The sequence below is a fragment of the Salmo trutta genome, chromosome 20 (genome assembly GCF_901001165.1).
Source record: "Salmo trutta chromosome 20, fSalTru1.1, whole genome shotgun sequence".
Taxonomy (NCBI): Eukaryota; Metazoa; Chordata; class Actinopteri; order Salmoniformes; family Salmonidae; genus Salmo; species Salmo trutta.
The window spans coordinates 1,051,178-1,079,105 of record NC_042976.1 but is presented as its reverse complement, the minus strand read 5'-3'; the positions used below and the strand labels follow the sequence as shown (position 1 = coordinate 1,079,105).

General features: G+C 42.6%; 1 protein-coding gene across 2 annotated transcripts in view; it reads right to left on the bottom strand.

Annotated features, from left to right (window-relative positions):
* pfkla (phosphofructokinase, liver a) overlaps positions 1 to 27,928 on the bottom strand; it is a 51,676-nt gene that overhangs the window by 2,260 nt on the left and 21,488 nt on the right. For both annotated transcript variants that reach the window (XM_029701956.1, XM_029701957.1), the window contains 16 exons: positions 26,431 to 26,620; positions 26,015 to 26,180; positions 24,558 to 24,602; positions 24,346 to 24,454; positions 15,893 to 15,988; positions 12,689 to 12,781; positions 11,685 to 11,810; positions 11,391 to 11,455; positions 8,032 to 8,095; positions 7,496 to 7,642; positions 5,484 to 5,554; positions 5,243 to 5,330; positions 4,767 to 4,919; positions 2,132 to 2,296; positions 1,202 to 1,263; positions 171 to 282 (listed from right to left, as the gene is read on the bottom strand). In XM_029701956.1, the coding sequence (XP_029557816.1) occupies positions 171 to 282; positions 1,202 to 1,263; positions 2,132 to 2,296; positions 4,767 to 4,919; positions 5,243 to 5,330; positions 5,484 to 5,554; positions 7,496 to 7,642; positions 8,032 to 8,095; positions 11,391 to 11,455; positions 11,685 to 11,810; positions 12,689 to 12,781; positions 15,893 to 15,988; positions 24,346 to 24,454; positions 24,558 to 24,602; positions 26,015 to 26,180; positions 26,431 to 26,620 (1,752 nt within the window). The remainder of the gene's footprint in view (positions 1 to 170; positions 283 to 1,201; positions 1,264 to 2,131; positions 2,297 to 4,766; positions 4,920 to 5,242; positions 5,331 to 5,483; positions 5,555 to 7,495; positions 7,643 to 8,031; positions 8,096 to 11,390; positions 11,456 to 11,684; positions 11,811 to 12,688; positions 12,782 to 15,892; positions 15,989 to 24,345; positions 24,455 to 24,557; positions 24,603 to 26,014; positions 26,181 to 26,430; positions 26,621 to 27,928) is intronic.

Here is a 27,928-nt window from a genome sequence, read left to right as displayed (position 1 = left end):
TCAAAAACAGAAAGAAAAGGAACCATATTTGATCATTCACGCATTTCACATTCTACATCATCTACGTCTATCCCCTCATTTCCTTATTAACAAAACTCATCATCCCTTTAAATATAAGGTTGCATTTTAACATGTACGCTTTTAGCAGTGTGGTTGTGTTCGTTCCGTACCTGCTGGAGGTGCCCCAGCACGTTGACCCTACAGTCGAAGATGCCCTTCCCTTCGGCAGAATACAGCTTGTGGATGAAATCAGTGGTGTAGTGAAGGTGACACTTCTCATTCCTACAGAGACACAACCATCGAGAGCCTATCATTCACTATATTAACTGTCCTACAGAGACAGAACCATCGAGAGCCTATCATTCACTATATTAACTGTCCTACAGAGACAGAACCATCGAGAGCCCACCATTCACTATATTAACTGTCCTACAGAGACAGAACCATCGAGAGCCCACCATTCACTATATTAACTGTCCTACAGAGACAGAACCATCGAGAGCCCACCATTCACTATATTAACTGTCCTACAGAGACAGAACCATCGAGAGCCCACCATTCACTATATTAACTGTCCTACAGAGACAGAACCATCGAGAGCCCATCATTCACTATATTAACTACCCCTCTGGATGTAGCGGGGTCTTGTCGTTAACCTCTATAGAGGGGTCTTACCTGTTAACCTCTATAGCGGGGTCTTACCTGTTAACCTCTATAGCGGGGTCTTACCTGTTAACCTCTATAGCGGGGTCTTACCTGTTAACCTCTATAGCGGGGTCTTGTCGTTAACCTCTATAGCGGGGTCTTGTCGTTAACCTCTATAGCGGGGTCTTGTCGTTAACCTCTATAGCGGGGTCTTGTCGTTAACCTCTATAGCGGGGTCTTGTCGTTAACCTCTATAGCGGGGTCTTGTCGTTAACCTCTATAGCGGGGTCTTGTCGTTAACCTCTATAGCGGGGTCTTGTCGTTAACCTCTATAGCGGGGTCTTGTCGTTAACCTCTATAGCGGGGTCTTGTCGTTAACCTCTATAGCGGGGTCTTGTCGTTAACCTCTATAGCGGGGTCTTGTCGTTAACCTCTATAGCGGGGTCTTACCTGTTAACCTCTATAGCGGGGTCTTACCTGTTAACCTCTATAGCGGGGTCTTGTCGTTAACCTCTATAGAGGGGTCTTGTCGTTAACCTCTATAGCGGGGTCTTACCTCAGCACCAGACCCCTCTGGACGTCTTCCTTCATCTTCTCTGTGAGATGCTCCACGTTAGTCTGAAAGGGCAGGTTCGTATTTATTAAGACTACATGGATCATTTATCACTCTGTTCAAGAAGTCTAACCAACAGTCCATCCATATGAAATGACTCCGTGGTCTGTCTGGGATAAAGACTGCTAGTCTGAGATGGCACCCTAGTGAAGACTGCTAGTCTGAGATGGCACCCTAGTGAAGACTGTGTGAGTGTCTGAGATGGCACCCTAGTGAAGACTGTGTGTGTCTGAGATGGCACCCTAGTGAAGACTGTGTGTGTCTGAGCTGGCACCCTAGGGAGAGTCTGAGCTGGCACCCTAGGGAGAGTCTGAGCTGGCACCCTAGGGAGAGTCTGAGCTGGCACCCTAGGGAGAGTCTGAGCTGGCACCCTAGTGAGAGTCTGAGCTGGCACCCTAGTGAGAGTCTGAGCTGGCACCCTAGTGAGAGTCTGAGCTGGCACCCTAGTGAGAGTCTGAGCTGGCACCCTAGTGAGAGTCTGAGCTGGCACCCTAGTGAGAGTCTGAGCTGGCACCCTAGTGAGAGTCTGAGCTGGCATCCTAGTGAGAGTCTGAGCTGGCACCCTAGTGAGAGTCTGAGCTGGCACCCTAGTGAGTCTGAGCTGGCACCCTAGTGAGAGTCTGAGCTGGCACCCTAGTGAGAGTCTGAGCTGGCACCCTAGTGAGAGTCTGAGATGGCACCCTAGTGAGTGTCTGAGATGGCACCCTAGTGAGTGTCTGCTAGTCTGAGATGGCACCCTAGTGAGAGTCTGAGATGGCACCCTAGTGAGTGTCTGCTAGTCTGAAATGGCACCCTAGTGAGAGTCTGAGATGGCACCCTAACTACTTTGGACCAGAGTAGGGAACAGGGTGCCAGCAGCAGTCTGGTTCTCACCTTTAGGTCCTGGATGTTGAAGGGGTCCTCGAAGATGTAAGCAGCGTCCGCTCCCACGGCGATACCGGCGTAGGTTGCCAGGTAACCACAGTAGCCTCCCATAGTTTCCACCACGAACACCCTTCTCTTGGTCCCTGAAGCTGACTGCTTAATCTTATCACAACTCTAACGGACGGACGGACGGAGAGACAGACGGACGGACAGACGGACAGGTTAGAGACAGCTAAAACAGACTAAAAAGGGCCAATCTGCAGTTCCTACATCAATTTTTGGACACATGAGTTTAGTGCAACTGTCGTACCCCATCGGAACCCCAAATATAAGCTTGTTTTACTCCTTTGTTCGTAACCAAAGTAAATGTAAACAAACACTGTATAGCCTCAAAACATGGTTACAGCTATAAAACATGGTTAAACCTATAAACATGGTTACAACATGGTTACAGCTATAAACATGGTTACAACATGGTTACAACTATAAACATGGTTACAACATGGTTACAACTATAAACATGGTTACAGCTATAAACATGGTTACAGCTATAAACATGGTTACAACATGGTTACAACATGGTTACAACTATAAACATGGTTACAGCTATAAACATGGTTACACCATGGTTACACCATGGTTACAGCTATAACCATGTTACAGCTATAAACATGGTTACAGCTATAAACATGGTTACAACTATAAACATGGTTACAACTATAAACATGGTTAAACCTATAAACATGGTTACAGCTATAAACATGGTTACAGCTATAAACATGGTTACAACATGGTTACAACATGGTTACAACTATAAACATGGTTACAACTATAAACATGGTTACAACTATAAACATGGTTACAGCTATAAACATGGTTACAGCTATAAACATGGTTACAGCTATAAACATGGTTAAACCTATAAACATGGTTACAGCTATAAACATGGTTAAACCTATAAACATGGTTACAACTATAAACATGGTTAAACCTATAAACATGGTTACAGCTATAAACATGGTTACAGCTATAAACATGGTTAAACCTATAAACATGGTTACAACTATAAACATGGTTAAACCTATAAACATGGTTACAGCTATAAACATGGTTAAACCTATAAACATGGTTACAGCTATAAACATGGTTACAACTATAAACATGGTTACAGCTATAAACATGGTTACAGCTATAAACATGGTTACAACATGGTTACAACTATAAACATGGTTACAGCTATAAATATGGTTACAACTATAAACATGGTTACACCTATAAACATGGTTACACCTATAAACATGGTTACAACTATAAACATGGTTACAACTATAAACATGGTTACAGCTATAAACATGGTTACAACTATAAACATGGTTACAACATGGTTACAACATGGTTACAACTATAAACATGGTTACAGCTATAAACATGGTTACAACTATAAACATGGTTACAACTATAACCATGTTACAGCTATAACCATGTTACAGCTATAACCATGTTACAGCTATAAACATGGTTACAACATGGTTACAGCTATAAACATGGTTACAACTATAAACATGGTTACAACTATAAACATGGTTACAACTATAAACATGGTTACAACTATAAACATGGTTACAACTATAAACATGGTTACAACTATAAACATGGTTACAACTATAAACATGGTTACAGCTATAAACATGGTTACAACTATAAACATGGTTACAACTATAAACATGGTTACAACTATAAACATGGTTAAACCTATAAACATGGTTAAACCTATAAACATGGTTACAACTATAAACATGGTTACAACATGGTTACAACTATAAACATGGTTACAACTATAAACATGGTTACAACTATAAACATGGTTACAGCTATAAACATGGTTAAACCTATAAACATGGTTACAACTATAAACATGGTTACAACTATAACATGGTTACAACTATAAACATGGTTACAACATGGTTACAACTATAAACATGGTTACAGCTATAAACATGGTTAAACCTATAAACATGGTTAAACCTATAAACATGGTTAAACCTATAAACATGGTTACAGCTATAAACATGGTTACAGCTATAAACATGGTTACAGCTATAAACATGGTTACAACTATAAACATGGTTACAGCTATAAACATGGTTACAGCTATAAACATGGTTACAGCTATAAACATGGTTACAGCTATAAACATGGTTACAACTATAAACATGGTTACAGCTATAAACATGGTTACAGCTATAAACATGGTTACAGCTATAAACATGGTTACAGCTATAAACATGGTTACAACTATAAACATGGTTACAACTATAACATTTCTCCAAAACAGTGGCAGGGAGTCCACCTTGTTATTGTTTCAACAGTGGATTGCACATTTAACTTCCTAACATATAAACTCTTACGAGGGCTCTGTGTGATGTTACTATGCTAAAAACAGGCCCAGCTAAGGGAACAGAGTTGGAGGTGAAGGGGCCTGGTCTAGACATCTGGTTGGCCTCACTGAGTTTACAGTGTCAATCTAGATTCACCTGCCATCTTGTTGCCAGAGACGACCACACTGGAAATGACCCTTTGGGTTTTATTTGGGTTTTATTTGGGTTCGATTTGGGTTTTATCTTTCGTGAAATATCAGACTGACCTCCATAGCAGCGTTGACGGCCGTGTCAGCCCCCAGACTGAAGTCTGTCCCGGGCACATTGTTACTGATAGTGGCAGGAATCACCACCATCGGGATACACAACTCGTCAAAACTACCGCGAGCGTCATATAACTCCAACACGCCCTCGTATGCCTGTAGAGAGAACACACACACACACACCATCAGACGGAGGCCGTTAGCAGTGACTATCGAACCACAGTATTATTTCATAAATGATCCAATACTCATCAACACAGTCACGTTGTTTAGTCTTTCTAACAGCTAATGACATGAACTTTAAAATGAAATAGTACATCGTAGAAAGATCAAATCAAAACAGAACATATGTGACTAAAAACACAACATTTTGAGGAAGAGAGGTTATCATCTGATGCAGCACGCCCGCCATGTACGCCATTAATAAGGAATACTAACACCAATCTCAATATAATGTTCTGTTTGTCTGTAACTGGTACCTCAAATCCACCGACGATCAGCAGAGCCTGGATTCCATGCTTGTTGATGGTGTCCACGATCTTCTGCATGCAAGTACTGGGAAGGGTTCTGTAGAACACAAAGAACCCCCACACTAAACACAATTCAGGAGGACATCTTCCTAATTTTAAAAATAAAATGTAAAAAAAGGGCACGCCAATAACCACATTAAGTACAAACTATCGACTGCTTTCCCTCATAATCATCATTGTTAAAACAGACCGTTTAGTCCCCAAAAGAGATCCACCCTGGCCAGTCCATCCAGCCACACCGTGCCACTCGATCTCTGTCACCTGGTAGAGGAAGAACACACACCTCAGTCAATCAATATCTTTATTGTTCCGATTTGAAAATGTGCAGTGGGGATTATAAATCAGTCAGTTCTCTCTGTCACAATTATCCCCACATGGATTATCACAATGTAATTATGAATTATGTAAAGTGAGTGTGGAAGAAGTAAAAAAATGATTGTTGTCTATCAACAATGACAAGCCACCGGGGTCTGAAAACTTGGATGGAAAATGACTGATGATAATAGTGGACGATATTGCCACTCCTATTTGCCACATCTTCAATCTAAGCCTACTAGAGAGTGTGTGCCCTCAGGCCTGGAGGGAAGCTAAAGTCAATCCGCTACCTAAGAATAGTAAAGCCCCCTTTACTGGCTCAAATAGCCCACCAATCAGCCTGTTACCAACCCTTAGTAAAGTTTTGGAAAAAAATTGTATTTGACCAGATACAACGCTATTTTACAGTAAACAAATTTACAACAAACTCAACATGCTTATAGGGAAGGACATTCAACCAGTACAGCACTTACATAAATGACTGATGACTGGCTGAGAGAAATTGATGATAAAAAGATTGTGGGGACTGTTTTGTTAGACTTCAGTGCAGCTTTTGCTATTATCGATCATAGTCTGCTGCTGGAAAAACATAAGTGTTACGGCTTTACACCCCCTGTTATAATGGCTTTACACCCCCTGCTATAATGGCTTTACACCCCCTGCTATATTGTGGATAAAGAGTTACTTGTCTAACAGAACACAGAGGGTTTTCTTTAATGGAAGCCTCTCCAACATAATCCAGGTAGAATCAGGAATTCCTCAGGGCAGCTGTCTAGGCCCCTTACTTTTTTCAATCTTACCTAATGATATGCCACTGACTTCGAGTAAATCCAGAGTGTCTATGTATGCTGATGACTCAACACTATACACGTCAGCTACTACAGCGACTGAAATGACTGCAACACTTAAAGAGCTGCAGTTAGTTTGTGATGGAGCCTATTTCTTCCTATTTAAGAAATGAGAGGTAATCCTACCTGTTTGACAGGTGACACTAGGCTATAGGCTGGTATTTATAGGCTGCTACACCCATCTGGATAATACTGCTGAATCAATCTACTGTCTCTCTCTCCATCCATCCATCTGGATAATACTGCTGAATCAATCTACTGTCTCTCTCTCTCTCTCCATCCATCTGGATAATACTGCTGAATCAATCTACTGTCTCTCTCTCTCTCTCCATCCATCTGGATAATACTGCTGAATCAATCTACTGTCTCCCTCTTCATCCATCCATCTGGATAATACTGCTGAATCAATCTACTGTCTCTCTCATCGTAATACTAGATAATACTGCTGAATCAATCTACTGCCTCTCTCTCCATCCATCTGGATAATACTGCTGAATCAATCTACTGTCTCTCTCCATCCATCCATCCATCTGGATAATACTGCTGAATCAATCTACTGCCTCTCTCTTCATCCATCCATCTGGATAATACTGCTGAATCAATCTACTGTCTCTCTCTCTCCATCCATCTGGATAATACTGCTGAATCAATCTACTGTCTCTCTCTCTCCATCCATCTGGATAATACTGCTGAATCAATCTACTGTCTCTCTCTCCATTCATCTGGATAATACTGCTGAATCAATCTACTGTCTCTCTCTCCATCCATCCATCCATCCATCTGGATAATACTGCTGAATCAATCTACTGCCTCTCTCTCCATCCATCTGGATAATACTGCTGAATCAATCTACTGTCTCTCTCCATCCATCCATCCATCCATCCATCCATCCATCCATCCATCTGGATAATACTGCTGAATCAATCTACTGCCTCTCTCTCCATCCATCTGGATAATACTGCTGAATCAATCTACTGCCTCTCTCTCCATCCATCCATCGCATGTTTAGTGTTGTATACTAAAGAGACTATATCCTCACCGCTCCGTTGGCCAGCCCCTCAAAGCCGTCATTGACAGAGTAGACCTTGTGACCGTAAGCCAGCGCCACTCTGACAGCAGACCGGACCGCTGCATTCATCCCTGCTGCCGGAGCGCCCACATTCATCACCGCCAGCGTGTGGTTGCTCTGAAGAAAGATGGGACAGAGGAGGAGTCTACAGCCATGTCATGGGAGTAATGTCTCACAGTGAATATTAAGGCTTCCAAGTAACGCAGCGATCTAAGGAACTGCATCTCAGTGCAAGAGACGTCACTACAGTCCCCATTCCCCCGGCCGCACTACAGTCCCCAGTCCCCCGGCCGCACTACAGTCCCCAGTCCCCCGGCCACACTACAGTCCCCAGTCCCCCGGCCACACTACAGTCCCCAGTCCCCAGCCACACTACAGTCCCCAGCGTCGTCCAGGTTTGGCCGGGTTTAGGCCGTCATTGTAAATAAGAATTTGTGCTTAACTGACTTACCTAGTTTAAATAAAGGTAAAATAAAATACAATAATAATAAAGTACAATACACTACCTTGGTAACAGCAGGCTTCTGAAAGGAAAGCAGCTTGTATATGTTCCAGTTGTTCTCAAAGCTCCTAAACAACGAAGATATAATATTCAGAAAACATATATCAAAATGTTCTTAATATCACATTCATTATATCACATTTACATACATACTTCATAATACACTACCGTTCAAAAGTTTGGGGTCACTTAGAAATGTCCTTGTGTTTTTTTTTTTTAAAGAAAAGCACATTTTGTTGTCCATTAAAATATCATCAAATTGATGAGAAATATGGTGTAGACGTTGTTGTAAATGACTATTGTAGCTGGAAACGGCTGATATTTTATGGAATATCTACATAGGCGTACAGAGGTCCATTATCAGCAACCATCACTCCTGTGTTCCAATGGCACGTTGTGTTAGCTAATCCAAGTTTATCATTTTAAAAGGCTAATTGATCATTAGAAAACCTCTTTCGCAATTATGTTAGCACAGCTGAAAACTGTTGTTCTGCTTAAAGAAGCAATAAAACTGGCCTTCAGACAAGTTGAGTATCTGGAGCATCAGCATTTGTGGGTTCGATTACAGGCTCAAAATGGCCAGAAACAAAGTACTTTCTTCTGAAACTCGCCTGTCTATTCTTGTTCTGAGAAATGAAGGCTATTCCATGTGAGAAATTGCCAAGAAACTGAAGATCTCGTACAACGCTGTGTACTACTCCCTTCACAGAACAGCGCAATCTTGCTCTAACCAGAATAGAAAGAGGAGTGGGAGGCCCCAGTGCACAACTGAGCAAGAGGACAAGTACATTAGTGTGTCTAGTTTGAGAAACAGACGCCTCACAAGTCCTCAACTGGAAGCTTCATTAAATAGTACCCGCAAAACACCAGTCTCAACGTCAACAGTGAAGAGGCGACTCCGGGATGCTGGTCTTCTAGGCAGAGTTGCAAAGAAAAAGCCACATCTCAGACTGGCCAATAAAAATAAAAGATTAAGATGGGCAAAAGAACACAGACACTGGACAGAGGAACTCTGCCTAGAAGCCCAGCATCCCAGAGTCGCCTCTTCACTGTTGACGTTGAGACTGGTGTGTGTATGGGCTGTATCTATATTCGTCTAATATATTTATACAGTACCAGTTAAAAGTTTGGCCACACCTACTCATTCCAGTGTTTTTCTTTATTTGTACTATTTTCTACATTGTAGAATAATAGTGAAGACATCAAAACTATGAAATAACACATATGGAATCAAGTAGTAACCAAAAAAGTATTCAACAAATCAAAATATATTTGAGAATCTGCAAAGTAGCCACCCTTCGCCATAATGACAGCTCTCAAATGGAAGAAGTTTGGAACCGCCAATACTCTTCCTACAGCTGCCAGCCCAGCCAAATTGAACAATCGGGGGAGAAGGGCCTTGGTAGGGGAAGTAACCAAGAACCCAATGACAGAGCTCCAGAGTTCCTCTGTGGAGATGGGAGAAACTTCCAGAAGGACAACCATCTCTGCAGCACTCCATCAATCATGTCTTTATGGTAGAATGGCCAGACAGAAGCCACCCCTCAGTAAAAAGGCACATGACAGCCCACTTGGAGTTTGCCAAAAGGCACCTAAAGTCTCTCGACCATAAGAAACAAGACTCTCTGGTCTGATGTAACCTTGATTGAAGTCTTTGGTCTGAATGCCAAGCCTCACGTCTGGAGGAAACCTGGAACCATCCCTACGGTGAAGCATGGTGGTGGCAGCATCATACTGTGGGGATGTATTTCAGGGACTGGGAGACTAGTCAGGATCGAGGCAAAGATGAACGGAGCGAAGTACCGGGAGATCCTTGATGAAAACCTGCTTCAGAGATCTCAGGATCTCAGACTGGGGCGAAGGTTCACCTTCCAACAGGACAACAACCCTAAGCACACAGCCAAGACAACGCAGGAGTGGCTTAGGGACAAGTCTCTGAATGTCCCTGAGTGGCTCAGCCAGAGCCCGGACTTGAACCCGATGGAACATCTCTGGAGAGACCTAAAAAGAGAGGATCTGCAGAGAAGAATGGGAGAAACTCCCTAAATACAGGTGTGCCAAGCTTGTAGCGTCATACCCAAGAAGACTCGAGGCTGTAATCACTGCCAAAGGTGCTTCAACAAAATACTGAGTAAAGGTTCTGAATACTTATGTAAATGTGATATTTCATTTTTTTAAATTGTATTAATTAGCAAACATTGTTTTTGCTTTGTCATTATTGGGTATTGTGTAGATTGATGAGGAAAAAATAAAATTGAATACATTTTAGAATAAGGCTGTAATGTAAGAAAATGTGGAAAAAGTCAAGGGGTCTGACTACTTTCCGAAGGCACGGTACAAAAGTATGTGGACACCCGTTCAAGTAAGTGGATTCAGCTATTTCAGCCACACCCATTGATAACAAGTGTATAAAACCGAGCACACCGCCATGCAATCTCCATAGACAAACATTGGCAGTAGAATGGCCCCGTACTGAAGAGCTCAGTGACATTCAATGTGTCACCGTCATATGATGCCACCTTTACAGCAAGTCAGTTGGTCAAATGTCTGCCCTGCTAGAGCTGCCCCTGGTCAACTGTAAGTGTCCGATGAACAAAACTGGGTTTGGCAGATGCCAGGAGAAAGCTACCTGCCCGAATTCAATGTGCCAACTGTAAAGTTTGGTGGAGGAGGAATAATGGTCTGGGGCTGTTTTTCATGGTTCGGGCCCCTTAGGTCCAGTGAAGGGAAATCTTAACACTACAGCATACAATGACATGCGAGACGATTCTGTGCTTCCAACTTTTTGGCAACAGTTTGGGGAGGCCCTTTCCTGTTTCAGCATGACAATTCCCCCATGCACAAAGCGAGGGCCATACAGAAATGGTTTGTCGAGATCGGTGTGGAAGAACTTGACTGGCCTGCACAGAGCCCTGACCTCAACCCCATAGAACACCTTTGGGATGAATTGGATCACCGACTATGAGCCAGGCCAAATCGCCCAACAACAGCGCCCGACCTCACCAATGCGCTTATGGCTGTTATAGCAGCAAAGGGGGGGACCAACTCCATATTAATGCCTTCCCAGAAGAGTGGAGGCTGTTATAGCAGCAAAGGGGGGGACCAACTCCATATTAATGACTTCCCAGAAGAGTGGAGGCTGTTATAGCAGCAAAGGGGGGACCAACTCCATATTAATGACTTCCCTGAAGAGTGGAGGCTGTTATAGCAGCAAAGGGGGACCAACTCCATATTAAAGCCCATGATTTTGGAATGAGATATTCGACGAAAAGGTGTCCACATACTTTTGGTCACGTGGTGTATCATATTCATATAGATAATTCATTATAAAGATCATATTCATATAGATATTTGACACCTCACCTTCCTCTCAGTTGGATGGCTTCATCAAACCTCTTTTCATTCATGGCCTTCTGAACCTCTTTAGTCTACAGGCGAGACACACATCATACGATCGTCAGAATTAGCTTTGTGCAAATCCCTCTCACTACCCTCCCTCAAAAACATTAAGACTGTATTGCTCTGTTGCAGAGCTTGAGAGAGGAAATGTACAAGGGATTAGATTTACAGACATGGGACCAAAAACCATTCAGGATTGTTTATTGTTAGGAGAATTTGTTAGTGGTTCAACACTTCTGAAACAGGAAGCTACCTCACCATATGTACACACTCCATAAGAGGCAGGCGGACAGCCTGGTTTCCTGACAGGCCGATGACACAGGCCGGGGTCTCTGGAGTGGCCTCTAACAGAGCGACTACTGCCTCCACTCCCACCTTACTGCTCTGTGGAATAACAACATGACAGGAGTTAACAAGGTGGCGCTGCTGAGTACGAGGCACAGGGCAGGTCCGTAGGCCTTAACAAGGTGGCGCTGCTGAGTACGAGGCACAGGGCAGGTCCGTAGGCCTTAACAAGGTGGCGCTGCTGAGTACGAGGCACAGGGCAGGTCCGTAGGCCTTAACAAGGTGGCGCTGCTGAGTACGAGGCACAGGGCAGGTCCGTAGGCCTTAACAAGGTGGCGCTGCTGAGTACGAGGCACAGGGCAGGTCCGTAGGCCTTAACAAGGTGGCGCTGCTGAGTACGAGGCACAGGGCAGGTCCGTAGGCCTTAACAAGGTGGCGCTGCTGAGTACGAGGCACAGGGCAGGTCCCGTAGGACTTTGGACTCAGATTTTTTTGAACACCCATCACTGCCATTTCCTGCCATCTAGAGCCTGAAATGATAGCAAATAATATATGAAATAAAATAGTATTTTATTTAATATTTTAAATGATAGTGGAGCAGCCAGCTGGTACAGCGCCACTCTTACATTCTGAACCCTCCATTCACTATTACACCCTCTGACAAACTGCAGCTTCAGTATACACAATCCAACATGAACACCCCACTACTACCCTAAACCCCCCACTACTCCAAACCAAACCCCCACTACTCCAAACCAAACCCCCACTACTCCACTCCAAACCCCCCACTACTCCAATCTAAACTGGTACCGTAGGGGCCTCCGGTACAGTAGGGGCCTCCGGTACAGTAGGGGCCTCCGGTACAGTAGGGGCCTCCGGTACAGTAGGGGCCTCCGGTACAGTAGGGGCCTCCGGTACAGTAGGGGCCTCCAGGGAGCGTATAACAAGTGCATAAAGTGTTAAGGAGCTCAACTCACCAGCACCCGGTCGAAGGCTGAGGGTGTTCCCCCTCGCTGTACATGACCGAGGACAGTGACCCGGGTGTCATAGCCCAGCCTCTTCTCTACCAGCTACAGAGACATGAGACAGAGACAGTCAGTCAGTGAATAGACATGAAGATATGGAGAGAGGAGCAGTCAGTCAGCAAGGGAATAGACATGGAGAGAGGAGCAGTCAGCCAGGGAATAGACATGGAGAGAGGAGCAGTCAGCCAGTCAGCCAGGGAATAGACATGGAGAGAGGAGCAGTCAGTCAGGGAATAGACATGGAGAGAGGAGCAGTCAGTCAGTTAGGGAATAGACGTGGAGAGAGGAGCAGTCAGCCAGTCAGGGAATAGACGTGGAGAGAGGAGCAGTCAGTCAGTCAGTCAGGGAATAGACGTGGAGAGAGGAGCAGTCAGTCAGTCAGTCAGGGAATAGACGTGGAGAGAGGAGCAGTCAGTCAGTCAGTCAGGGAATAGACATGGAGAGAGGAGCAGTCAGCAAGTCAGTCAGCCAGGGAATAGACGTGAAGATATGGAGAGAGGAGCAGTCAGTCAGTCAGTCAGTCAGGGAATAGACATGGAGAGAGGAGCAGTCAGTCAGTCAGTCAGGGAATAGACGTGAAGATATGGAGAGAGGAGCAGTCAGCCAGTCAGTCAGGGAATAGACGTGGAGAGAGGAGCAGTCAGTCAGTCAGTCAGCCAGGGAATAGACATGGAGAGAGGAGCAGTCAGCCAGTCAGTCAGGGAATAGATATGGAGAGAGGAGCAGTCAGCCAGTCAGTCAGTCAGTCAGGGAATAGACGTGGAGAGAGGAGCAGCCAGTCAGCCAGCCAGCCAGGGAATAGATGTGGAGAGAGGAGCAGTCAGCCAGTCAGTCAGTCAGGGAATAGACATGGAGAGAGGAGCAGCCAGTCAGTCAGTCAGTCAGGGAATAGACATGGAGAGAGGAGCAGTCAGTCAGTCAGGGAATAGACGTGGAGAGAGGAGCAGTCAGTCAGTCAGCCAGGGAATAGACGTGGAGAGAGGAGCAGTCAGCCAGTCAGTCAGTCAGTCAGGGAATAGACGTGGAGAGAGGAGCAGTCAGCCAGTCAGTCAGTCAGTCAGTCAGGGAATAGACGTGAAGATATGGAGAGGAGCAGCCAGTCAGTCAGTCAGTCAGTCAGGGAATAGACATGGAGAGAGGAGCAGTCAGTCAGTCAGGGAATAGACATGGAGAGAGGAGCAGTCAGCCAGTCAGTCAGCCAGGGAATAGACGTGGAGAGAGGAGCAGTCAGCCAGTCAGTCAGGGAATAGACGTGGAGAGAGGAGCAGTCAGCCAGTCAGTCAGGGAATAGATATGGAGAGAGGAGCAGCCAGTCAGTCAGCCAGTCAGGGAATAGACGTGGAGAGAGGAGCAGTCAGTCAGTCAGTCAGCCAGGGAATAGACATGGAGAGAGGAGCAGTCAGCCAGTCAGTCAGGGAATAGATATGGAGAGAGGAGCAGTCAGCCAGTCAGTCAGTCAGTCAGGGAATAGACGTGGAGAGAGGAGCAGCCAGTCAGCCAGCCAGCCAGGGAATAGATGTGGAGAGAGGAGCAGTCAGCCAGTCAGTCAGTCAGGGAATAGACATGGAGAGAGGAGCAGCCAGTCAGTCAGTCAGTCAGGGAATAGACATGGAGAGAGGAGCAGTCAGTCAGTCAGGGAATAGACGTGGAGAGAGGAGCAGTCAGTCAGTCAGCCAGGGAATAGACGTGGAGAGAGGAGCAGTCAGCCAGTCAGTCAGTCAGTCAGGGAATAGACGTGGAGAGAGGAGCAGTCAGCCAGTCAGTCAGTCAGTCAGTCAGGGAATAGACGTGAAGATATGGAGAGGAGCAGCCAGTCAGTCAGTCAGTCAGTCAGGGAATAGACATGGAGAGAGGAGCAGTCAGTCAGTCAGGGAATAGACATGGAGAGAGGAGCAGTCAGCCAGTCAGTCAGCCAGGGAATAGACGTGGAGAGAGGAGCAGTCAGCCAGTCAGTCAGGGAATAGACGTGGAGAGAGGAGCAGTCAGCCAGTCAGTCAGGGAATAGATATGGAGAGAGGAGCAGCCAGTCAGTCAGTCAGTCAGGGAATAGACGTGGAGAGAGGAGCAGCCAGTCAGCCAGGGAATAGATGTGGAGAGAGGAGCAGTCAGTCAGTCAGCCAGGGAATAGATGTGGAGAGAGGAGCAGCCAGTCAGCCAGGGAATAGACGTGGAGAGAGGAGCAGCCAGTCAGTCAGCCAGGGAATAGACGTGGAGAGAGGAGCAGTCAGTCAGTCAGTCAGGGAATAGATATGGAGAGAGGAGCAGCCAGTCAGTCAGTCAGTCAGTCAGGGAATAGACGTGGAGAGAGGAGCAGTCAGTCAGTCAGTCAGGGAATAGATATGGAGAGAGGCGCAGCCAGTCAGTCAGTCAGGGAATAGACGTGGAGGGAGGAGCAGCCAGTCAGCCAGTCAGGGAATAGACGTGGAGAGAGGAGCAGTCAGCCAGTCAGGGAATAGACGTGGAGAGAGGAGCAGTCAGCCAGTCAGTCAGGGAATAGACGTGGAGAGAGGAGCAGTCAGCCAGTCAGGGAATAGACGTGGAGAGAGGAGCAGTCAGCCAGGGAATAGACGTGGAGGGAGGAGCAGCCAGTCAGCCAGGGAATAGACGTGGAGAGAGGAGCAGTCAGCCAGTCAGGGAATAGACGTGGAGAGAGGAGCAGTCAGCCAGTCAGTCAGGGAATAGACGTGGAGAGAGGAGCAGTCAGTCAGTCAGGGAATAGACGTGGAGGGAGGAGCAGCCAGCCAGTCAGTCAGGGAATAGATGTGGAGAGGAGCAGCCAGTCAGCCAGGGAATAGACGTGGAGAGGAGCAGCCAGTCAGCCAGGGAATAGACGTGGAGAGAGGAGCAGTCAGTCAGGGAATAGACGTGGAGAAACGAGGTTAAGTCAGCAAAGGGAACACAGATGTTTATATAGTCATGGGATGCATCCTGTTCTCTTTATAGTGCACTACAAAGGGAACAGGGTCAAATTTGTGACGCATTCATTGTCATGGTCCCACAAAGTACACGAAGTCACTGTGAGATTAATATTGATGCAGTTGATCGGGGTTTCATGTGAAGACAGAGTTGATCATGTGAAGACAGAGTTGATCATGTGAAGACAGAGTTGATCATGTGAAGACAGAGGCACACAGAATGAGCTGCTTAACGACGTACATCCTTGACGTAGCTTGAAGAGATGGGTTCACCAGCTCTGTTGATGGCCCCTTCAGCGATGATTACTATGTTCAGTCTAGAACCCCTACTGCGAGTCTGCACACAAAGAAACACATCACACACACACACACACACTACTGTATTACTGCGACTCTGCACACAAAAACACATCACACACACCAGACCACTGTATTACTGACACTCTGCACACACACAAACTGTATTACTGCGACTCTGCGCACACACACACACACACACACACACACACACACACACACACACACACACACACACACACACACACACACACACACACACACACACACACACACTACACCAGTGTCTTTCAGTGTATTTGGCTCTTTAGAACAGAATGGAAAAGAACAGAACAGAACAGAATATAATAGAACAGAATAAAGAACATAATATAATAGAACAGAACATAGAACATAATATAGAACATAATATAATATAATAGAACAGAATATAGAACATAATATAGAACATAATATAATAGAACAGAATAAAGAACATAATATAATAGAACAGAATATAGAACATAATATAGAACATAATATAATATAATAGAACAGAATATAGAACATAATATAGAACATAATATAATAGAACAGAATATAGAACATAATATAGAACATAATATAATAGAACAGAATATAGAACATAATATAATAGAACAGAATATAGAACATAATAAAATAGAACAGAATATAGAACATAATATAGAACATAATAGAACAGAATATAGAACATAATATAATAGAACAGAACATAATAGAACAGAACATAATATAATAGAACAGAACATAATATAATAGAACAGAATAAAGAACATAATATAATAGAACAGAACAGAATATAATAGAACAGAATAAAGAACATAATATAATAGAACAGAATAAAGAACATAATATAATAGAACAGAACATAATATAATAGAACAGAATAAAGAACATAATATAATAGAACAGAACAGAATATAATAGAACAGAATAAAGAACATAATATAATAGAACAGAATAAAGAACATAATATAATAGAACAGAACAGAATATAATAGAACAGAATAAAGAACATAATATAATAGAACAGAATATAGAACATAATATAGAACATAATATAATAGAACAGAATATAGAACATAATATAGAACATAATATAATAGAACAGAATATAGAACATAATAAAATAGAACAGAATATAGAACATAATATAGAACATAATAGAACAGAATATAGAACATAATATAATAGAACAGAACAGAATATAATAGAACAGAATAAAGAACATAATATAATAGAACAGAATATAGAACATAATATAGAACATAATATAATAGAACAGAATATAGAACATAATATAATAGAACAGAATATAGAACATAATATAGAACATAATATAATAGAACAGAATATAGAACATAATAAAATAGAACAGAATATAGAACATAATAAAATAGAACAGAATATAGAACATAATAAAATAGAACAGAATATAGAACATAATATAGAACATAATAGAACAGAATATAGAACATAATATAATAGAACAGAACAGAACATAATAGAACAGAACATAATATAATAGAACAGAACATAATATAACAGAACAGAATATAGAACATAATATAACAGAATATAGAACATAATAGAACAGAATATAGAACATAATATAATAGAACAGAACATAATATAATAGAACAGAACAGAACATAATATAATAGAACAGAACATAATATAATAGAACAGAACATAATATAACAGAACAGAACATAATATAACAGAACAGAATATAACAGAACAGAATATAGAACAAAACAGAACATAGAATATAACAATATAGAACAGAGCAAAGCAGAATAAAATATAGAATAGAACAGAATATAATACAATAGTGCAGAATAACATAATAGAACAGAATATAATATAACAGAACATAATATAACAGAACAAACACAATATAGAACAGAGCAAAGCAGAACAAAATATAGCATAGATCATAGAACAGAATAGAACAGAGTATAGAACAGAGCAGAATACAAAAGAACAGAATATAGAACAGAAAATAATCTAGAACAGAATATAGAACAGAACATAAGAGAACATAGAATCGCATTTAGAATAGAACAGAACAGGATATAGGAATCCATCCTGAAACACACACACAAAACCACAACACAGAAACTGGGGAACGTAACAGAACATAGAACAGACTATATACTGCATGTACAGTGCCTTCGGAAAGTATTCAGACCTCATTTAGTTACGTTACAGCCTTATTCTAAAATTGATTAAATCGTTTTTTCCCCCTCAATCAAACTACACACAATACCACAAAGCTACATTTTTAAAAATTAATCTTGTAAATTAATTTAAAACAAAACCTGGAAATATGGCATTTCCATAACTACTTAGACCTTTTACTCAGTACTTTTCTCCAGAGTGGCGCAGCGGGCTGTGTCACTACAGACCCTGGTTCATTCCCAGGCTGTGTCACAACCGGCCGTGATCGGGAGTCCCATAGGGAGGCGCACAATTGGCCCAGCGCTGTCCGAGTTAGGGGAGGGTTTGGCCAGGGGGGGTAGGCCGTCATTGTAAATAAGAATTTGTTCTTAACTTTGTTGAAGCACCTTTGGCAGTGATTACAGGCTCGAGTCTTCTTGGGTATGACGCTACAAGCTTGGCACACCTGTATTTGGGGAGTTTCTCCCATTCTTCTCTGCAGATCCTCTCAAGCTCTGTCAGGTTGGATGGGGAGCGTCGCTGCACAGCTATTTTCAGGTCATTCCAGAGATGTTCAATCGGGTTCAAGTCTGGGCTCTGGCTGGGCCACTGAAGGACATTCAGAGACTTGTCCCGAAGCCACTCCTGCGTTGTCTTGGCTGTGTGCTTAGGGTCGTTGTCCTGTTGGAAGGTAAACCTTCATCCCAGTTTGAGGTCCTACCACTGAAAAACATTCCCACAACATGCTGCTGCCACCACCATGCTTCACTGTGGGGATGGTGCCAGGTTTCCTCCAGACATTCAGGCCAAAGAGTTCAATCTTGGTTTCATCAGACCAGAGAATCTTGTTCCTCATGGTCTGAGAGTCCTTTAGGTACCTTTTGGCAAACTCCAAGCAGGCTGTCATGTGCATTTTACTTAACCTGATTGGTAAAGTGCTGCAGATACAGTTGTCCTTCTGGAAGGTTCTCCCATCTCCACAGAGGAACTCTGAAGCTCTGTCAGAGTGACCATCAGCTTCTTGGTCACCTCCTTGACCAAGGCCCATCTCTCCTGATTGCTCAGTTTGTCCGGGCAGCCAGCTCTAGGAAGAGCATTGGTGGTTCCAAACTTCTTCCATTTAAGAATGATGGAGGCAGTGTGTTCTTGGGGACCTTCAATGCTGCAGAAATGTTTTGGTACCCTTCCCCAGATCTGTGCCTCAACACAATCCTGTCTCTGAGGTCTACAGACAATTCCTTCAACCTCATGGCTTGGTTTTTGCTCTGACATGCACTGTCAACTGTGGGACCTTATATAGACAGGTGTGCCTTTCCAAATCAAGGCTGTAACATTACAAAATGTGAAAAAAAAGTCAAGGGGTCTGAATAATTTCCGAATGCCCTGTATAACAGAAGATAGAATATATACAGAATATATACAGAATATATACAGAATATATACAGAATATATACTGAATATATACTGAACAGAAGAGGATAGAATATATACTGAACAGAAGAGGATAGAATATATACTTAACAGAAATAACAGAAGAGGATAGAATATATACTGAACAGAAATAACAGAAAAGGATAGAATATATACTGAACGAAACTATAAATGCAACATGTAGTACTGAGACTGCACTCGTGAAGGTGGTAAATTAGGTTTTAATGGCGTCAGACCAAGACTTTCTATCTGTCCTCCCTGACCCTGCTGCTTTGTTTTGTGTTACCTTTTTACCCCTTTTTCGTGGTATTGGTAGTTACAGTCTTGTCCCATGGCTGCAACTCCCATACGGACTCGAGAGAGAGGCGAAGGTCAAGAGTCACACGTCCTCCGAAACACGACCCTGCCAAGCCACACTGCTTCTTGACACAGTGCTCGCTTAAACCGAAAGCCAGTCGGAGGAAACGCCGTACAGCTGGCTACCGAAGTCAGCGTGAACGCGCCCAGCCCGCCACAAGGAGTCGCTAGAGCGCGACGGGCCAAACCCTCCCCTAACCCAGACGATGCTGGGCTAATTGTGCGCTGCCTCGTGGGTCTCCCAGTGGCGGCCGGCTGTGAAACAGCCTGGGATCAAACCCGGGTCTGTAGATGCAGTGACTTATACCGCTGCACCACTCGGGAGGCCCCATAGTGCTGCTTGACACCATCAAATCACCACATTCTTTTGGAGAGAGTGGAAAACCTAACTGGTCTACACCGACAAGTTCTGGCCTGGTTTAGATCGCAACAGTCAGAAAGATATTAGTTGGTCTCTGTGGATGGTTTGTCTTCTGAAAAATCAAATGGTTTCGGTGTTCCTCATGTTTCCGTTTTAGGACCACTATTGTTTTCACTATATATTCTACCTCTTTGTGATGTCATTCGTAAACACAACGTCACTGCTATGCGGATGATACACAGCTGTACATTTCGATGAAGTGGTGAAGCCCCCAAAAAAATCTGGACCCTGATCTCTTTTTTGACCAACATATCAAGAATATTACAAGGACAGCTTTTTCCATCTTCATAATATTGCAAAAACCAGAACCTTTCTGTAAAAACAAAATGATGCAGAAAAGCTTATTCATGCTTTTGTCACTTCTAGGTTAGACTACTGCAATGCTCTACTTTCCGGCTACCCGGATAAAGCACTAAATAAACTTCAGTTAGTGCTAAACACGGCTGATAGAATCTTGACTAGAACCCAAAGATTTTATCATATTACTCCAGTGCTAGCCTCTCTAAACTGACTTCCTGTTAAGGCTAGGGCTGATTTCAAAGATTAACTGCTAACCTACAAAGCATTTCATGGGCTTGCTCCTACCTGTCTCTCCGATTTGGTCCTGCCGTACATACCTACATACCCCCCGTCTCAGCCTCCAGTATCTATGCAGCAATAGTCTATGTGCCAGGGGGCGCGGGTCAATCGGTCCTATCTGGTGTAATTATGCCGTCTTATTTGGTGTCCTGTGTGAACTTAACTGTTCTCTCTCTCTCTCGACCTCTCTCGACCTCTCTCGACCTCTCTCGACCTCTGAATGCTCAACTATGAAAAGCCAACTGACATTTACTCCTGAGGTGCTGACCTGTTGCACCCTCGACAACCAATGTGATTATTATTATTTGACCATGCTGGTCATCTATGAACATTTGAACATCTTGGCCATGTTCTGTTATAATCTCCACCCGGCACAGCCAGAAGAGGACTGGCCACCTCTCATAGCCTGGTTCCTCTCTAGGTTTCTTCCTAGGTTTCTGCCTTTCCATGCTTCTACATCTGCATCGCTTGCTGTTTTAGGCTGGAATTCTGTATAGCACTTTGTGACATGATATTAAAAGGGCTGTATAAATACATTTGATTGAAATTTGATTGATGTAAAAAGTGTTGGTCCCATGTTTCATGATCTGAAAAAGATAATCCAAGACATTTTGAGGAGGAGTATTTCAGTCTGTAATATAGCCCTTTTGTGGGGAAAAAAAACAACATTCTGATTGGCTGGGCCTGTCTCCCCAGTGGGTGGGCCATTGCCCTCCCAGGCCCACCAATGGCTGCACCCCTGCCCAGTCATGTGAAATCCATAGATAAGGGCCTAATGAATTTATTTCAATTGACCGATTTCCTGATATGAACAGTAACTCAGTAAAATCTTAGAAATTGTTGCATTTCAATTTTTGTTCCATGTAGAATAGAATAAAATTGAACAGAACAGGATAGAATAGAACAGGATAGAATATAGCAGGATAGAATAGAATATAACAATAGAACAGAACAGGATAGAATAGAATATAACAGGATAGAACAGTATAGAATATAACAGAATAGAACAGAACAGGATAGAATAGAATATAACAGGATAGAATAGAATATAACAGAATAGAACAGAACAGGATAGAATAGAATAGAATATAACAGAATAGAATAGAACAGGATAGAATAGAATATAACAGGATAGAACAGTATAGAATATAACAGAATAGAACAGAACAGGATAGAATAGAATAGAACAGGATAGAACAGTATAGAATATAACAGAATAGAACAGAACAGGATAGAATAGAATATAACAGGATAGAACAGTATAGAATATAACAGGATAGAACAGTATAGAATAGAACAGGATAGAACAGTATAGAATATAACAGGATAGAACAGTATAGAATAGAACAGGATAGAACAGTATAGAATAGAATATAACAGAATAGAACAGAACAGGATAGAATAGAATATAACAGGATAGAACAGTATAGAATAGAACAGGATAGAACAGTATAGAATAGAACAGGATAGAACAGTATAGGATAGAACATAACAGGATAGAACAGTATAGGATAGAACATAACAGGATAGAACAGTATAGGATAGAACAGTATAGAATAGAACAGGATAGAACAGTATAGGACAGAACATAACAGGATAGAACAGTATAGGATAGAACATAACAGGATAGAATATAATAGAAACAGAATAGAACAGAACAGGATAGAACAGTATAGAATAGAACAGGATAGAACAGGATAGAACAGTATAGGATAGAACATAACAGGATAGAACAGTATAGGATAGAACAGTATAGGATAGAACAGTATAGGATAGAACAGTATAGGATAGAACATAACAGGATAGAACAGAACAGGATAGAACAGGACAGAACAGGATAGAACAGAACAGGATAGAACAGAACAGGATAGAACAGGACAGAACAGGATAGAACAGAACAGAACAGAACAGGATAGAACAGAACAGGATAGAACAGGACAGAACAGGACAGAACAGAACAGGACAGGACAGGACAGAACAGGACAGGACAGAACAGGATAGAACAGAACAGGACAGAACAGGACAGAACAGAACAGGATAGAACAGTATAGGATAGAACATAACAGGATAGAACAGTATAGGATAGAACATAACAGGATAGAACAGTATAGAATATAACAGGATAGAACAGAACAGGATAGAATAGAATATAACAGGATAGAATATAACAGGATAGAACAGAACAGGATAGAATATAACAGAATATAACAGGATAGAATATAACAGGATAGAACAGTATAGAATATAACAGAATAGAACAGAACAGGATAGAATATAATAGAACAGGATAGAATAGAATATAACAGGATAGAACAGTATAGAATAGAACAGGATAGAACAGTATAGAACAGAACAGGATAGAACAGTATAGGATAGAACATAACAGGATAGAACAGTATAGGATAGAACATAACAGGATAGAACAGTATAGGATAGAACATAACAGGATAGAACAGTATAGGATAGAACATAACAGGATAGAACATAACAGGATAGAACAGTATAGGATAGAACATAACAGGATAGAACAGAACAGGATAGAACAGAACAGGATAGAACAGTATAGGATAGAACATAACAGGATAGAACAGTATAGGATAGAACATAACAGGATAGAACATAACAGGATAGAACAGTATAGGACAGAACATAACAGGATAGAACAGAACAGAACAGAACAGGATAGAACAGGACAGAACAGGACAGAACAGAACAGGACAGGACAGGACAGGACAGAACAGGACAGAACAGAACAGGATAGAACAGAACAGGACAGAACAGAACAGGACAGAACAGAACAGGACAGAACAGAACAGGACAGAACAGAACAGGACAGAACAGAACAGGACAGAACAGAACAGGACAGAACAGGACAGAACAGAACAGAACAGAACAGGATCGAACAGGATAGAACAGGATAGAATATAACAGGATAGAATATAACAGGATAGAACAGTATAGAATATAACAGGATAGAACAGTATAGAATATAACAGGATAGAACAGTATAGAATATAACAGGATAGAACAGTATAGAATATAACAGGATAGAACAGGATAGAACAGAACAGGATAGAACAGGATAGTATAGAACAGGATAGAACAGTATAGAATGAAATAGAACAGTATAGAACAGTATAGAATGAAATAGAACAGTATAGAACAGTATAGAATAAAATAGAACAGGATAGAACAGTATAGAATAAAATAGAACAGGATAGAACAGTATAGAATAAAATAGAACAGTATAGAACAGTATAGAATAAAATAGAACAGGATATAACAGTATAGAATGAAATAGAACAGGATATAACAGTATAGAATGAAATAGAACAGTATAGAACAGTATAGAATGAAATAGAACAGGATAGAACAGTATAGAATGAAATAGAACATGATATAGTAGTAGTCCCAGCCAGTCTCACATGCTCCAGACGGGCACACATGTGGTCTTCCCATCCGTCTACTGGTGGGGCCTCTGGGATGAAGAGCCAGTCTGCTCCGGAGGCCAGTGCGGACACCAACGCTAGATACCTGTTGAGGGAGAACGTTCATGTAATGGAATAGCCTGTTTTAGAGAGGTTACAGAGGTCATTCATAACAATAACACAACATTAACATGCAGAACTTAACTTACCCACAGTGGCGTCCCATGACTTCCAGGACAAATGCACGCTGGTGGCTGTAAAATAAACTCTTTACTCAGAACGGATTTAAAAAGAAATTTAGTACAAACCGCATTAATGTTGTCATTGAATTGAATTTATACTTCTCACACGCGCTGCTGCTACTGTGTTTATTATCTCTCCTGATTGTCTCATCACTTTACTATCAACGCTGCAGAAATGTTTTGGTACGCTTTCCCAGATCTGTGCCTCGATACAATCCTGTCTCTGAGCTCTACGAACAATTCCTTCAACCTCATGGCTTGGTTTTTGCTCTGACATGCACTGTCAACTGTGGGACCTTATATAAACAGGTATGTTCCTTTCCAAATCATGTCCAATAAGGATGTATATTCCTAGACCTGTGTTGTCGTATAGGATGTATAGTCCTGTGTTGTCGTATAGGATGTATAGTCCTGTGTTGTCGTATAGGATGTATAGACCTGTGTTGTCGTATAGGATGTATAGTCCTGTGTTGTCGTATAGGATGTATAGACCTGTGTTGTCGTATAGGATGTATAGACCTGTGTTGTCGTATAGGATGTATAGACCTGTGTTGTCGTATAGGATGTATAGACCTGTGTTGTCGTATAGGATGTATAGACCTGTGTTGTCGTATAGGATGTATAGTCCTGTGTTGTCGTATAGGATGTATAGTCCTGTGTTGTCGTATAGGATGTATAGTCCTGTGTTGTTGTATAGGATGTATAGTCCTGTGTTGTTGTATAGGATGTATAGTCCTGTGTTGTTGTATAGGATGTATAGTCCTGTGTTGTTGTATAGGATGTATAGTCCTAGTCCTGTGTTGTTGTATAGGATGTATAGTCCTAGTCCTGTGTTGTTGTATAGGATGTATAGACCTAGTCCTGTGTTGTTGTATAGGATGTATAGACCTGTGTTGTTGTATAGGATGTATAGTCCTGTGTTGTTGTATAGGATGTATAGTCCTGTGTTGTTGTATAGGATGTATAGTCCTGTGTTGTTGTATAGGATGTATAGTCCTGTGTTGTCGTATAGGATGTATAGTCCTGTGTTGTTGTATAGGATGTATAGTCCTGTGTTGTTGTATAGGATGTATAGTCCTGTGTTGTTGTATAGGATGTATAGTCCTGTGTTGTTGTATAGGATGTATAGTCCTGTGTTGTTGTATAGGATGTATAGTCCTGTGTTGTTGTATAGGATGTATAGTCCTAGTCCTGTGTTGTTGTATAGGATGTATAGACCTGTGTTGTTGTATAGGATGTATAGTCCTGTGTTGTTGTATAGGATGTATAGTCCTGTGTTGTTGTATAGGATGTATAGTCCTGTGTTGTTGTATAGTCCTAGTCCTGTGTTGTTGTATAGGATGTATAGTCCTCGACCTGTGTTTCTCTCTGGATAAGAGCGTCTGTTAAAGACTAACATGTAAACTGATTAAACTGAATTGTACCTCTGTGCGGTGGTAGTGATGGCGTCCACTATCTCCATGATGCGATGCAGGGCGGAGTCTGCGCCGATGGTCATGTCTGTCCCACAGAAGTCGTTGTCTATGGATCCAACCAACCCTACGATGTTCAGGTGATCATGCTGCTTCGCTAGGGTGTCTGTGATCCGGCCTGCAGGGCGCGCACGCACACACACACACACACACACAGAGACACACACACACACACACACACACACTGGATACTGTGTGCCATATCCTGACCCAAAATATGGTGAAATGAATCGGAAAAGCTAAAGATCTATAAAGCATAATGTGTTCATTACATAATAAGTATTTTCTTAAGAGTGTGTGTGTGTGTGTCTCTGTGTGTGTGTGTCTGTGTGTGTCTCTGTCTGTGTGTGTGTGTGTGTGACTGCTACCTTTCTGAACCAATTCAGCCAGCAGTCCACTCCACTCGCTCCTGAAGATGTTAGCTCCGGTGAGGCTGCCGTCTCCTCCACACACACACAGATTGGCGATGCCTCTCTTCACCAGGTTAAAGGCTGCTGCCAGGCGACCGTCCCGCGTGGTGAAGACCTTACAGCGAGCACTGCCGATCACCGTGCCACCCTGAGGGAGAGACCGAAGGAGACCACATTCACTCTCCAGTATCTATGCTGCAATAGTATATGTGCCGGGGAGCGAGGGTCAATCCGTTATATCTGCAGAGGTCAAATCGTGCTCCCTACCGCGTCGGCGTGCGCCTCCCTACCGCGTCGGCGTGCTCCTACCTAATTTTGTAACAACTCTGCATCGCTCCGCATTGACATGATTTGTTGACCGTAGGTGGGGGAGGAAGATCCTGTATAAACAGAAACTCACTTCCTTTACAACTTCTCTGGTCTGCAACACTTCTGCAGATGCCATATCACCGTAAAAGCTGCACGACCAATGCAGACGTTGGATTGACTATGCAGCGCTTTTAAATGAAAAGCAGCATTCCAGACTAATAGTTAACAACTGCATAGCGATGGAAAGCACCATAGCGATGGAAAGCACCATAGCAATAGAAAGCACCATAGCAATAGAAAGCACCATAGCGATGGAAAGCACCATAGCAATAGAAAGCACCATAGCAATTGAAAGCACCATAGCAATAGAAAGCACCATAGCGATCATAGCGATGGAAAGCACCATAGCGATCATAGCGATGGAAAGCACCATAGCGATGGATAGCACCATAGCGATCATAGCGATGGAAAGCACCATAGCGATGGATAGCACCATAGCGATGGATAGCACCCACACATAACATGTACAGGCTATTATACAACACAGCATCCATTGGACAGGGAGGGACACTCAGCCCGTCTACACACAGCATTAGGACAACTCTGAGAACAAGCAGTTAACTGATAATGCCCGAGAAGACGGTGTTTGGAGGATATATTGGCACGGGTATGGGGCATTATCACATTTATACAGCGGGATAACAACTTATTAAAATAATTTACATATATTCATTACAAAAGTTATATTGATTAATTTATTAATACTATTTCATCCTTCCATAAGATATAGTTCCGACTCAAATCTAGGGTTGCTACCCAAGCCGGCTGGTCGTTTGTTCTATCGGCTCGGTTGCCATGGACGCGACCCAGTTGTTTTTGTTCTGTATCTATGGACGAAACCCAGTTGGTCAGTCTTTTTGTTCTGTATCTATGGACGCGACCCAGTCGTTCGTTCTAAATGTTCCATTGCCATACTGGCAACGTTCTAATCCCTTGCCTGCTAGCGAGCCAAATAAGGCGAACTTACAGTCGCGTCAAAAAGTGCAGCCAGAATAACAGCAAAGTATCTGCAAGCTGTTTCCTAGTGATATTTTATTTGGATAGATCCATAACAATGAGCTAATGAGGAGTGATTTCTCCTGGCATA